The sequence below is a fragment of the Panthera pardus genome, unplaced genomic scaffold (genome assembly GCF_024362965.1).
Source record: "Panthera pardus isolate Hobbes unplaced genomic scaffold, ASM2436296v1 HiC_scaffold_8, whole genome shotgun sequence".
In the NCBI taxonomy this organism is placed as follows: domain Eukaryota; kingdom Metazoa; phylum Chordata; class Mammalia; order Carnivora; family Felidae; genus Panthera; species Panthera pardus.
Window position 1 is genome coordinate 25436510 of NW_026527013.1, and position 14448 is coordinate 25450957.

Genomic DNA, 14448 nt, shown 5'->3' on the forward strand with positions numbered 1-14448 from the left:
CTTTGCAGATGCACATGGTAGAGTCTAGAGAATGTAAAGGTTAGGAGTACTCACTGGCTCTAAGTCAGACTGCATGAGAACAAATCTCAGCTTTGCTGCTTGTTTGTCTGATGTCATTTTCAAGCCTTTATTTCTCTTGTCAAAAACACTCAGTAGTTTTGACGATGAAATGGGATAATGCATGCAGGGTACCTGGCTTGTAGCAAGTTTTCATTAAATTCTAGCAATAATTATTATGATAATGGTGTGTATCTGGAGCATAGGATGTATTTGGGGAGGTGTGGCAGAGAGGACAAGAAAGAAGGAGTTTGGGGCTATTTCAGTGACTTTGAAATTTGAGTTAGAGAAAGTGGGCAGCCTCCTTAAAGGAATCCTACTTAAAGGATTTTAAGTGGGTAACACCATGCAGTTGTGTTACAGAATAAAAATACTACTGGAAATGTGAAGGGGACAGGACTAGTGGGAACTCATTGAAAAAGTACCAAAATAGTTTGCAGAGCCTCAGCTAAGGTTGTTATGGAAAGTGGAGAGGAAGAAATACTTCTAGAAAATATTTTGTGAGTGGAACTGACAAGACTTATGGTAGGAGGAGGAATTGAAAATGAGTCCTATAATTCTTTTTGTTTTGTTTTAAATTTTTAAAAAACATTTATTATTGAGAGACAGACACAGAGCATGAGCAGGGGAGGGGTAGAGAGAGGGGGAGACACAGAATCTGAAGTAGGCTCCAGCCTCTGAGCTGTCAGCACAGAGCCCGACGCGGGGCTCGAACTCACAAACTGCGAGATCATGACCTGAGCCGAAGTCGGTTGCTTAACCAACTGAGCCACCCAGGTGCCTCAGAGTCCTATAATTCTTGGATGATGGGGTGGATCTTGGGATAATTAAGAGAGCTAAGAAACGGAGGAACAGGTTTGTGGGGAAGATACTATACTTAGTTTTGTACATTTCCAGCACATTTACATACACATGTGGACACACACACACATAAAGAGCCTAGCTGGAGATGTGCTTCTTCTGACACTTAGGAGAGTGAAGGGCAAGAGATACAAATTTGAGAGTCATTGGTGTATTGGGATATGTAATCCCAATACTTGGTATTGGGTACTTGATTAGGCATTCTAAGGAAAGCAAGAAGCGAGAGGAGCCTAATGCACATTACGTAATAGGTGCTCAATAAATGCTTGTTGTCTGAATGCAAGAACTTAAAGGAGCACACATATTTTAAGTGTGGGTAAAGAAAAACAAGTACAAGAGAGGAAGAGCAGCAGGGGGAGAACCAGAAGAAGGGTATGCTGTGAACTGACCAAGATCAAAGACTGATGGCTAAGCTAATACCAAACCACTGTCTGACTTTCCTCTGTGTGGTAGACTTTTTCTGCCACACTTTAGTTCAGTTACTGTATCATACTTAGTTATGTGCAGAATTTGCTTTACATGTGCATTTTAAGATGGAGTAGTTGGTAGTAAGACAGGAAAATTAGCTAATATTTTATAGGATTTCTCGTATCTTAGAAAATAAAGATGCACAATTGCTGGTAATACACCTGTTTCCTTGGGTAGGCTCTTTCCTATAGCCACTACTAAAGGTAATTAAACATAAGTACACAATTAGATATATAATAGTATTTTTAATGTTTTTATTTGAAGGTAAAGTATGAAGTCACAGAAGATGTCTACACCTCCAGAAAAAAACAACACCAGACCATGATGCATTATTTTTGTGCATTAAATACTCTTCAGTACAAAAAGAAAATAGCATTGTTAGAACCTCTACTCGGGTACATGCAAGCTCAGGTGAATACTGACTGTACTGTCTTTTGGATTATAACTGTTCTAAAAACTTGATGTTGAGTTTGATATTCATGTTAAGCATTAGGGTATTACAGACTACGGTCACAATATTCTGTTTGGGTATGTATTTTCAAAAGTAATTTAAAATGTCATCAGAATGCTATTTTAAAGAAGCTAGAATGGTTTTCCTTGCAAATGAAAATTTCACATTTTTTCAGGTAAATGAAATTACTTACCTTATATTTAGTCCTTGTCCATCACAGGTTGGGGACAAGGGACAGAAAGTAAATGAATTCTGCAGTTGCTTCTGCTGGAACTTCCTTTCACCCTTGCTTCAGAGCAGATTTGAAAGAGAATGGGCAAGTTTGAGTTTGTCTCATGTTCCCTGCATACCTCCTGAGTTAAAAATAATAGATTGAAACCCCAAAGTGTCCCAGGAGGTGTGCATCAGGGAGGAGGCTAGAAAATTAAATTTGGTCAATATGAGATGGCACGTCCCTAAAAATTAAGAGTTTAAGGAAATTCAGATATTTCTTCAAATATGAGCACTTACTATTCCTCAGCATAAAACTTATCTTTGTAGTAAACATAGGTTTATCCATATGACTTAAAGTTTTCCAGTTTTTGTTTACCATATGCATATATTAATATATAAAAAGATGTATGGTGAAATTGAAGTCTGGTTTTTACAGTTGCTCTAAGCCCAGTAGAAGTCATTGTAAACTAGTACACAAATGGGAATACTCCCTTGTTCATTACCTTACCTTGTATCTGGGTGACTGTATGAGTCATTTTAAGTATGTTTTGTATTGTGTGTGTTTCTGTTGCTCATCTCCCCACATGCACACCCTCTTGCCTTAGATAAGTTTCTTTAAGATGGGTTCTGAAAATCTCAGTGAACAGCTGGAAGAATTCCTGACTAATATTGGAACAAGTGTACAGAAGTAAGTATTTTCTTCCTTAAAATTGAAAATGAAGTTACAAGAATAACTTAACAGCTAAATGCCATAATCTACAAATATTTAGCATTTAGTTTCCTGAGGGCTATTTTCCCTGCCATGGGAGTGTGTCTCACATGCTTCTTGGTGTTTTCACCATCTTTTCCACACAATTTGAACTCTGAATTTTATAACTGTGTCAAGGCTTATGGTATTTTATTGATTCTAAACGAGGGTTTATGTCTAAACATAACAAACACATAATAGTAATTAACCACAAGTTAATTACCTTCACAGTTATCTGAATTGTGGGGGATGGGTGGGAATTGCTATGTACATCTTGCTTTTCAAGCCATGAAAGCTTAACGAAAGAAAGTCATTCTAATCAGGTTCAAAAATCTGAGCAGTGATGTGGTCAATCTGAGATCTGCAGGGAGACGAAAATGATTGTTTTAAAGGCACAGGACAGAGCAGTTTGAAAATTCCTCCAAAGTTAGGTATTTAGTGTGGTAGTTTTTTAATTTAGTATTGTTGCCATAATATCTAAGTTTCACTTAAAACATAAAGCTGTTTCATAATGTGTTCGTTTTATTTTAACTACCCACACCACTACTACTCTAAGAAAATATATACAAAACAAATGTTTAGGTAGACATGATTGGTAAACAGTTCTTTGTTGTGGTTTGTTTTCCGTGTTAGTGTTCGCAGGGAAATGGACAATGATGTAGAGACCATGCAGCAGACAATAGAGGATTTGGAAGTAGCCAGTGACCCCTTATATGTACCTGACCCAGATCCCACGAAATTTCCTGTTAATCGAAACTTAACCCGGAAAGCTGGATACCTTAATGCTAGGAAGTAAGAGAACTACAGTTATTTTCATATATTGTATATCATCTAGGGTAATATCAAGTGAACATAATATATAATTGATATCTGCTAAATTATTTTGATTTTACTAAAGGTTGAATCTTTTTAGTTAGTGGTATTAGTGTTTTTGTCAGTTTTTTGACGGGGGTACGTGAATAATTTTCAGAAGTAAAATTTTATTTAGGTATTTATTGAATAATTTAGAATTATTTTTATTTTTTTTTAATTTTTTTTTTTTTTTTTACATTTATTTATTTTTGAGAGACAGAGACAGAGCACAAGTGGGGAAGGGCAGAGAGGGAAGGAGACAGAATCTGAAGCAGGCTCCTGGTTCTGAGCTGCCAGCACAGAGCCTGTCGCAGGGCTCGAACTCACAAACCGTGAGATCATGACCTGAGCCGAAGTTGGACGCTCAACCAACTGAGCCACTCAGGGTCCCCCAGAGTTATTTTAAAAGCAAAACCAGTTTGAGTTTAAATCTAGGATTACATGAAATATCATTAAATATCACTTTTATCATACTTTATATGTAATTATACCATCAGGTCAAATTTCAGTTTTTACCTAAAGGTAGGATAAAGCCAGTTAACCTTAGGAACAAAATGAATTCTTTTCTTTTGATTTTTTTTCTCTTGAAAGTTGAACTGTAGTTTATGGAACATCGTTATAACAGTTGCAATTTGATAATTTCTAGCCTTGTTTTGGAAATACACGCACACACGCAAAAGTGGGTTGGCATACATGAATTTATTTTAGAGACTGAAAAACTGCTGTTTGTATTTTCTAGGCACCTTGGTGCCTTTTTGCAAGCTGATTCTTTGTGATGTTTTATCTTGTGTCTGGCTTATGATGAGATTTCAGGTGTGTTGATACTGAAGAGTGAATGTACTTTCTTCATTTAGTAAAACAGGCTTGGTGTCATCTACCTGGGACAGACAGTTTTACTTCACGCAGGGTGGAAACTTAATGAGTCAGGCACGTGGGGATGTAGCAGGAGGCCTCGCCATGGACATAGACAACTGTTCGGTAATGGCTGTTGACTGTGAAGACAGGCGGTACTGTTTTCAGATCACTTCCTTTGATGGAAAAAAGTTAGTATTTTTTCCTACTATTAATAAAATCTGTAATCTTTTGAACTACTGAAATGCATGATAATTCCTTGCCATTCAGACATTTTATAGCTATTTTAGGCTTATTACATATTAAGATCATTTTCTTTTTAATCATGTAGAAATGATTTGAATTTTCCTTTCTGACTAGGTTAAATGACCTTGTCAAAACAAGGTCATATGGTAAAAACCTGTGATTTCATGTTAAGATACTGTTCACTGAAAATTCTGCATGGTATGGGGAAGGCAGCACAAGTTAGTGGAAAGAGCCCTAACCTTGGGGTCAGAAAGTTCAAATTTGAAATCTGCTACTTACCATGTGGTCTTAGACAAGTTATATAGCCTTTCTGAGCTCCATTTTTTTTTTTTTTTTTTTTTACATGTGAAATGAGGGTGGGGTGGTCATAATCCCTACTTTGTAAATTGCTATGAAGAATAGAAATCTAACATAATGTAATGTGCCTAATGTGTAGTAAGTGCAAATACCAATGTCATTTTACTTATTTTTTATTAAAAAAAAATTTTTATGTTTATTTATTTTTGAGAGAGAGACAGAGTATGAGTGGGGGAAGGGCAGAGAAAGAGGGAGACACAGAATCTGAAGCAGGCTCCAGGCTCTGAGTTGTCAGCACAGAGCCCTACGCGGGGCTCAGACTCAGAAATCATGAGATAATGACCTGAGCCAAAGTTAGATGCTTAACCAACTGAGCTACCCAGGCGCCCCACTAATGTCATTGTTAAATGTTATGTATTTCTGATTAAGTTAATGATTTAGTCCATTAATGTTTATGTGCAATTTTTAAAACTTCTGTTACCTTTGCAATGAGAACCCATAGACTAGCTTTTAGAATAAATTTTTGAAAAACAGAAAAATATAACAAAAGGAATATTGAAAAAAGCTATAATCTCACTAACTAGAAACAAGAATTAACTTTTTGGTCTGTTGCCTTACAGTTTTTACTCTAACTACATTTGTTTATAAGTTTATTTATTTTGAGAGGGGGGAGGGGCAGAGAGAGAGAAACCCAGTCTCTGCGCTGAGAGTGCAGAGCCATAAACCATGAGATCGTGACCTGAGCCAAAGTCAAAGGAGTCAGACACTTAACCGATTGAGCCACCCAGGCGCCCCTCTAATACATTTTTAAAAAAACACTTGAGGAAATACTGTGTGTGTGTGTGTGTGTGTGTGTGTGTGTGTATACACACACACACTTTGGATCTACAGCTGCTTATTAAAAACATTTCACAATGGCTGCATTATAATCTATCTAAGGATGTAAACCATAATCTAAAATTTTTCCTAATGATGTTTAAATTATCTGTAGCTTTTTTCTACTTAATTAAAATACTGTTTTTTGATGTTTCTTACTATTCAGATGCAGCTTCTGAATTTTCAGTCATTTTTTCTCTATGTTAAGATGCTATGGTTCACTGTCTTTTATCAAATGGTGGTTTAATTTCATATTCCTTCTTTAAACATGTAATGAATGTCAGTTACTGTGTCATTTATCATGCTGGATGTTGGGAGTCCCTGTGTTCATTTGTCAGAATTACCAAATTGTTAGTATGTTACTACAAGTACTTACTTTTTTGTTTTTTCATTTTATTGCTAATAATGCTTTACATGATTTCCCATTTCACATTCCTAGTGTGATTCAAAATTAGTAATTATTTTTTTCTCTAACTTAGTAACATTTATAGAAAAGCTAAACATCCCAATGTTAGTGATTAATATATTGAAAATTTTACTTAACTATATTTATGGAGAAATAATAACTAAGTATAATTGGTGTTTTCTATTAGGATTACTGATTTATATTTGAAATATATAGGATATGTCAGAAAGTTGAAGTGCATCGTCTTATTTGCAGTGTTCTTTTGTTATAGGTTGTCTTCTGAAAAACAGCACCTGTTTCTTTTTTGGTTATGTTTTGGCACAGACAGCCAAAGTCAAAGTTGTTAAAATATGAGTACAGATGCCCCTGGTGGTCTCCTTTTCCTAAGATATTGATTGGTTGTGTGTTTTGGGTTTTTAAAGTTTTGATACTGTTTGGTTTTATATGTACTTTGAAAGATAAAACATTTTCTCAGATCAATTTTTTTTAAGTTAAGGGTCAAACTTCTTTCTTTTTTTTACAGATCTTCAATTTTGCAAGCAGAAAGTAAAAAAGACCACGAAGAGGTAAAATTTTATCTAGTTAATTTCTTCAGCAACGTCTCAAGATATCTCAGCAACTAAATATTAAGATAGAAGTTTGGAAAATCCTAGTTAATTAAAAAATTTTTTAAAATAAAATCTGTTGTCCCCAAGCAACATTCTTAAGTTTCACACACAATTTTAAAGCTAGACCTATAAGGGGAGACGTTAGAAATCGTTGCTGTCTGTCTTTTTAAAGGCACGACTTCAGAAATGACCTTGTGACTATTGCTTTCTGGCAAGTTAGTAGTATCATGAGGTGACAGTTTAATTTATTCTCTTCTCTCACCAACTTTCTGAGACCGTATTTGCTGCATTAAGAACATAGTGGCAACAGATGTAGCATGGCAGGAAGCAAGTAAAGCTTAAAATGAAAGACAGAAAAACAAAAATTTGGGAGTGTCTGTTCTTCCTCACGAGTCTTTTATTTTTGGCTCCGTTTTTACTTCTAGTGCACCAAATATGGAAGGTAAGTTACCACCAAGAACTGACACTTCAAAAACTTTGTCTTGAGAAATACTCTTCGATGAAAGTATACTATACTTGATTTTGAGCCATTTTATCTGGTATTATAACTGTATTGGTAGAAGACAAGGTTAGAAATTACATAGAGATCTATTTTTATTTACCTCTTATGCAAAAGAGTAGGTATTAAAACTTGCTTTTGGTTTGTGAGGAACACAGACCTGTGTCTGCTCTCTGCAGGGTTTACCACACAGAATATTAGTTTAATGAGGCTCATCATGGACTGAAATCCTCGAGAGTGAAGTGGAAAATATGGAAGAGAGAGCATTTTCTATGTTAATTAGTTATAAATCTGAAGAAGGGAAGTATGTAAAATGCATTCGCTGGGAATATATTTAGCTCTTTACTTTTTTGCATTAGTGTTAATCATGATATCTGAATCCAGACTCTCTTATTTGGTGGAAGTTATGAAGGGAAGTGATATAAAAAGACAAATACAGGCTACTAAATTATAACTTAACATTATTGCTATATTTTTATTCCCTTGTATGAAGTTAATTTGGGCTTTAAAAATAATAAATCTATTCACTGTTCTGTTACACACAGACTATACTTGTATACACTATGTATATACTATGTATATAGGAAAATACTGTTTTTGTGAGAAAGATTATGTGTTACATCTTATGAAACTTCAATGAGATATTGAACATTCTCGTTTAGAAGAGAAGCATTGTAGGAAAAAAGTCTTATTTTTCTTTTTCTTTTTCTCTTGCAGTGGATCTGTACAATAAATAACATATCCAAACAAATATATTTAAGTGAAAATCCAGAGGTAATGTTTTTATTTATGATATCCAGATCTGGCAAAATTGAATACTTCTGTGGCTTACATGGCTTTTATTAATTATGTCTTAATCTCTCAAATTCTGTAATCTTGATTTGCCCTTGAATGGGTAGCTTTAACGTATCCATATGTGAGCATCTGGTCTTCTTAGATAAATTATTTCAAATGTAATGGAAATCTGTCAGCTAACAAATATTTACTGGGTATCAATGCTGGATTTAGCCTTGGGCTGAGCACCATGGATAAGGATACAGATGAATAAGAATAAGCTAGGTCTCTGCCCTCCAGGGGCCTCTGTGTATGGGAATACAAACATAACATTTAAGTAACATTTCATATAAAATAGTATATAATTGAAAGTATAGTAATGACTAGAAGCTTAAGATTTGAAAATGTTAAGATCAAATATGGACTTTAATTTTAGAGAAAACTGTGGAGATGATAGACTCCTGAGCTGGCCAAGATTTGTCCATATTTTGAGGATAAGAGAAGAAATTGCAGACGTGAGAATAAAAACAAAAGCACAAAGGCAGAAACGGTGTGTTTCTGAAACCAGTAGTATAATTGGAGTTCAAGTTTCTTGTTGGAGAATAATTGAAAGCTGAAATGTGCATACAAATCACCTGGGGATCTTGTTAAAATACATATTATATCTAGGGTTCGGGTATTCAGCCTGAACTCTGTTTTGCCACATACACTCTGAGTAGCAAGGGTATCAAGCCAGATGAACTTCCATGTAGGTGCAATCCAGATATACAGGCAGAACCCAGAGAACTGTGGAAGGAAACAAGTGGGTCCATACTACAGTGTAGTTGGGAAAAGACTTGGTTTAGGACAGGAGCTGTGTGTCCTCTGCCAGTCTTGGTGGGCCCAGTTGTGCTGTGAACCTGGCTGCCTCCAGGACACCGCAAGGCTATGCAGTACTGATAATTTGAGTTGAGGCAGAACAGGGCTGATTTCTTTAGGAAGCCCTCACTTTTTTAAGTCTTAAACTGTTGTTGGATAATAGTTGACTAGACAGGGGTGTCTGGGAACATGTAGGAGACCATTACAATAATTAAGGGATGAGCTCAGGGTCTGGACACCCTGGTAACTAAGAGAAGAGAGAAGAAATGATACATTGTAGAAACAGGTAAAAAGACATTGACTAGAGTAGTTACTAACTGACCAATATAAAGGATGAAGGAGATGAATTAAAGATGATTTGCAGGTTTTAAGCTCAAGTGAATGGAAGAACAATTTGAAGAGTTCTGTTTTTATCATAATGGCTTTGAAATGCCACCCAAGACACCTAGGACTTAGATTCCTGGGAACAAGTTTTGAATAAAGAAACAATATCTCATGATCTCCAAAATATTAGTAACTTCTATTAGTTGTATAATAATTTTATGAGCCTAATCTGAGAAAATTAGTGCTAATTGTAGAGAAGCCTTTTGCTTGTAGTAATTAGATCTGTTGCCAGTCTAGCTTTTCCTTTCTGTTATGCTACTTGGGAGCAACAAAAAATTAAAATGGAAGTTGGATGATCTGTTAATACCTAGGGAATACGTGGTGAATACAGTGTTTGCATTTGAATAATTCAGGGTTATCTTACTTTCCCACAAGTTATCAGAACTCTAAATTTTAAGTAGTATTTTCCAGATTATCCAGAATTACTTTATCTGTGTTTAATGAGAGGAGAAATTCTGATCAACTTGTAGCATTGTCGTGATATTTTTGCTAACTATAAGACACAGAAATGCAAAAATGTTAAGTGACGATGGGGTTCCTGGGTGGCTGGGTCGGTTAAGCATTTGCCTTCCACTCGGATCATGATCTCACGGTTCGTGGGTTCGAGCCCCACGTCGGGCTCTCTGTTGTCAGTGCAGAGTCTGCTTTGGATCCTCTGTCCCCCTCTTTCTGCCTGAATAAGTAAACTTAAAAAATTTTTTTAAATGTTACATGATATTTTTTCTAATGCAAATACTATTTTATGTAGCCAGTGTTTGAAATATGAAGTTTAAAAATATTTCTTATAGGAAGCTTTCTTTCACATTTTGGTCCAAAAATGATAACTTCATCAGTTAATAAATATGTAGATGTTTCTGAGCGTAAATATATTTTGGAAGATCATGAAAACACTCAGCTGTATAGTTATGAAAAATTTTAATAGTTTTGATATTTTGTGCTTGTTTCCTACTCTTAAATTTATTTATTTAGCAAATGTGTTGAGTACCCATATACTAGATGCTGTATTAGGTCTAACAATACAAACCTTAGTCTAGAAAATCTGGTAGTTAAATATTTAAAGACCTAGGTCTGTAAGAAGTAAGAGGAAGCTTATTATGTTATAAAGTTAATTATGTGTCTTAATATTAAGATGGAATGTGGAACTACTTTAGTAACTCCAATTTGCATTTTAAGTGTTACTCAAGAGCATTCTGACAATTCAGAGTTCTGTTCAAACTTTTGGTTTTCTTGCTTTACTAATTCTAGTCCTTTTTAAAAAACAAAATAGGAAATTGCTGCACGAGTAAATCAGTCAGCTTTGGAAGCGGTCACTCCTTCCCCATCTTTCCAGCAGAGGCATGAAAGTCTGCGCCCGGCAGGGTGAGTTACCAGACTTTTGGTTATTTAAAACTGTATGGGCTATTGGGGTGCCTGGGTGGCTCGGTCAGTTAGGTGTCCAACTCTTGGTTGGCTCAGATCATGATCTCACAGTTCATGAGATGAAGCCCTACACTGTGCTCTGTACTGACAGTGTGCAGCCTGCTTGCTATTCTCTCTCTCCCTCTTTCTCTCTCTCTCTCCTCCCCTGCTCACCCGCTCGTTCTCTCTCAAAAATAAGTAGATAAACTTCAAAAAAAAAGTCTTAAAACTATATGGGCTATTGAAAGTGTTAGCAAAACACTTTGATTTTAGTAGTGCTACTTACGTTAGTACGAAATATCCCCCCCAGACATAGAAAGTGTATTTTCAAATTGGTAAATTTACCAGCAAGAATGCTAAATAAAAAAGATTCCAAATTTTCCTAGTGTTTATCTCTAGAGTGAGGTCATTTATGTTTTTGAATTTAGTCATTGGAAAGAAAGAAGTCTGTTATTAAATAAGTAGCTGTGATTGTATTTATTGAAATTTGTTCTGTTCCTCTTACTGACATAAAATTGTATTTTCTGGGCACCTGGGTGGCTCAGTCAGTTAAGTGTCTGACTTTTGATCTCAGCTTGGGTTTTGATCCCAGAGTTGTGAGTTCGGGCCCCATGTTGGGCTCTGTTGGGTATGAAGCCTACTTAAAAAAAAAAAAGTTTCTCATAGTTTGTATTTAATTTCCAAAAAAGAAAACTAAATGCAATGCCTTCTGGTTTTCTTCTGTGCTTAGACAATCTCGGCCACCGACAGCTCGAACCAGCAGCTCAGGATCCTTGGGATCTGAGTCCACAAATTTGGCTGCCCTCTCTCTAGATTCTCTTGTTGCCCCAGACACTCCAATACAGTTTGACATCATTTCTCCTGTGTGTGAAGATCAGCCTGGCCAGGCAAAAGCCTTTGGCCAGGGAGGCAGGTGGGTGATGGCATCACAGTGATACGGTTCTATGGTCTATAAGGTTTATGATTCCATTTTTACACAGTGTGTCTCACATATATATATCAGCTGTGTTGTACTTTCTAATTTTGGTAGTTGAGAAAGAATCATGTAGGTTTTTCTCTTTGTTTTCTGCCTCAAATAAGTGAAGGCAATTCAGTTTAAGAGAATTTTGTATTTTTTTTGAGATTACTTAATTTTGAATTATTTATCTGCTTCTGGTATTTGCTCTTAAAATTGCAGAAGAAAGCTAACAGTCCATTCTTTAGGTCACGACAATATTTCAGAAATTCTTGAGGGGCGCCTGGGTGGGCTCAATCGATTAAGTGCCCGACTTCAGCTAAGGTCATAGTCTTGTGGTTTGGGTCCCACGTTGGTCTCTCTGCTGTGAGCACAGAGCTTGCTTCGGATCCTCTGTCTCCCTCTCCCTCTGTGCCTCCCCCAACTCTCTCTCTTTCTCTCTCAAAAAATAAAAATAAACATTAAAAAAAAAAAGGAAAAATATCATCTTGAGTCAGAGTAAGAAATCTCCTGGGGCACCTGGGTGGCTCAGTTGGTTAAGTGTCCGACTTCGGCTCAGGTCATGATCTCACAGTCCATGAGTTCGAGCCCTATGTTGGGCTCTGTGCTGACAGCTCAGAGCCTGGAGCCTGTTTCAGATTCTGTGTCTCCCTCTCTCTCTGCCCCTCCCCCACTCATGCTCTGTCTCTCTCTCAAAAATAAAAATAAACATTAAAAAAAAAATCTCCAGGAAGGCACTAAATTCATGTTATGAATCATTAATAAATCATCTTTTGTTTATATAATGAGAAATATCAAATCTGTTAAAAAAATTTGTTTTTGGCTCTGGGATGAAGGAAATGTGACTTAAGGCAAATTTATTTAAGTAGGTTGGACACCTCATACATTGATTTGGATATACATGGCTATGACCAAGAAAAAATTTTTGTTTGATCATAGAAATCTACTTAGGATTTGGTAGAATAGGTCAGACATGTATTATGGAGATCAATTTCATGTTATCTTAATGCCAATGTTATTTAAAACAACTTAGCTCTCTGTTTGTTTATAAAACCTATTTTCAGTTGTACTTTTCTTCCTTCATTGTGGGTGTGCCAAGAACCAAGCACCCTTAGGGGAAGTAGCTTCATCCCTACTTAGCTTTTCTTCTTGCATTCCATTACATATGCCTTCAGAAATACAGGTTTAAAATTTAAAAATGTTCAAGTTAGCATAGTTAACTTGCAACATGTAATAAAGGACCTAAAAAGAGGTTTTTAAAATCCCAGGAAATCCTTGGCATTTTTCTTAGGTAGCTAAAATTGAAGCTAAATCGGCTGTTCCTTTCCCCCTTTATTTGAATTCAAGGTTTTCGCAACATGGTTTATTAGGATGTTGGGGGGTGTGTGTGTCTGTCTATAGTTCATCCACATCTTCTAGAATGCAGCAGCTTTGAGTTCACCCTGCTAAGTGTGAAGGTAGAGGCCTTTGTCAGAGGAAGGTGGTCATCAGTAGTGTACCTTGACAGGATCGGGCATTTTAGAGCTTTATAAAAAAATGTGTGTACAAGTTTTTGTGACTCTTAGTTTTTAACTCCAGTTTCAATGATTGAGGTTTCTTCCATATGGCTCATGGTAACTGACCATTGGTTCATAAATTTTTTAAAAACTTTTCAGGCGCACAAATCCATTTGGAGAATCTGGAGGAGGTACAAAATCTGAAACTGAAGGTAAAACAGATGTGCAGTATTCTTATATCTTAAAAATTCTCTGGTAAACTGTGTGAAGGATTTGTTTTTATTTATTCTGATGTATGCTGTTTTAATGGTACATTTACTTCATAGCTTTCTTTTTGCTCATAGTACACTCAAAGCAACAGAACTTAATCAGGCTTAAAGATTTCATTAAAATTCTAGAATATCATACTTTTGACCTCGTAGTCAAATTCTCAATGCAGAAGCTGTCCTTTAAGTTTTTCCTAGCAGTTCATGTTTTCTTCTGCTAACTGGAGCATGACTTTTTTTTCTTTTTGCAGTAACTATTTATTTTGATACATTTCAAGCTTACAGCAAAGGTATAAGAATAGTACAAGAACCACCTATTGTTGAAGCAGAACCTTTTGCTGTTTGAATTTGAGACCTTAATTTTCTTATAACATGAACACTGTAGTTAGGAGTAATTTGTAAATACTTCTACTAGGTTGTATTTTTTACTACAAAATCTAAAAGGTGACAGTGTGTTTTATTCTTAGGAAGAGATATGTGGAATTTAGAAATATATAATGTATCTTGTTCTTTTGTAGATTCTATTCTTCATCAGTTATTTATTGTCCGATTCCTTGGTTCCATGGAGGTGAAATCAGATGACAATCCAGATGTTGTTTATGAAACAATGCGGCAAATTTTAGCTGCCCGGGCCATCCATAACATCTTTCGTATGACAGAGTCACATTTATTAGTCACTTGTGATTGTTTAAAGTAAGTAATGACCTTCCCCTTAAAAAACTGTGCAAAAAATGGGGCGCCTGGGTGGCTCAGTCGGTTAAGCATCCGACTTCAGCTCAGGTCATGATCTCGCTGTTTGTGAGTTTGAGTTCTGCGTCGGGCTCTGTGCTGACAGCTCGGAGTCTGGAACCTGCTTTGGGTTCTGTGTCTCCCTCTTTCTCTG

At 36.0% G+C, this 14448-nt stretch overlaps 1 protein-coding gene across 4 annotated transcripts in view; it reads left to right on the forward strand.

Moving 5' to 3' along the window:
- APPL1 (adaptor protein, phosphotyrosine interacting with PH domain and leucine zipper 1) overlaps window positions 1–14448 on the forward strand; it is a 57643-nt gene that overhangs the window by 15980 nt on the left and 27215 nt on the right. For 3 of the 4 annotated variants that reach the window (XM_053898583.1, XM_053898582.1, XM_019469985.2), the window contains exons 8-17: window positions 1651–1797; window positions 2656–2738; window positions 3432–3590; window positions 4505–4693; window positions 6851–6893; window positions 8152–8208; window positions 10718–10809; window positions 11579–11761; window positions 13459–13511; window positions 14084–14258. In XM_053898583.1, coding sequence (XP_053754558.1) covers window positions 1651–1797; window positions 2656–2738; window positions 3432–3590; window positions 4505–4693; window positions 6851–6893; window positions 8152–8208; window positions 10718–10809; window positions 11579–11761; window positions 13459–13511; window positions 14084–14258 — 1181 coding nt within the window. The remainder of the gene's footprint in view (window positions 1–1650; window positions 1798–2655; window positions 2739–3431; window positions 3591–4504; window positions 4694–6850; window positions 6894–8151; window positions 8209–10717; window positions 10810–11578; window positions 11762–13458; window positions 13512–14083; window positions 14259–14448) is intronic. The other variant, XM_019469987.2, reaches the window with a different exon arrangement.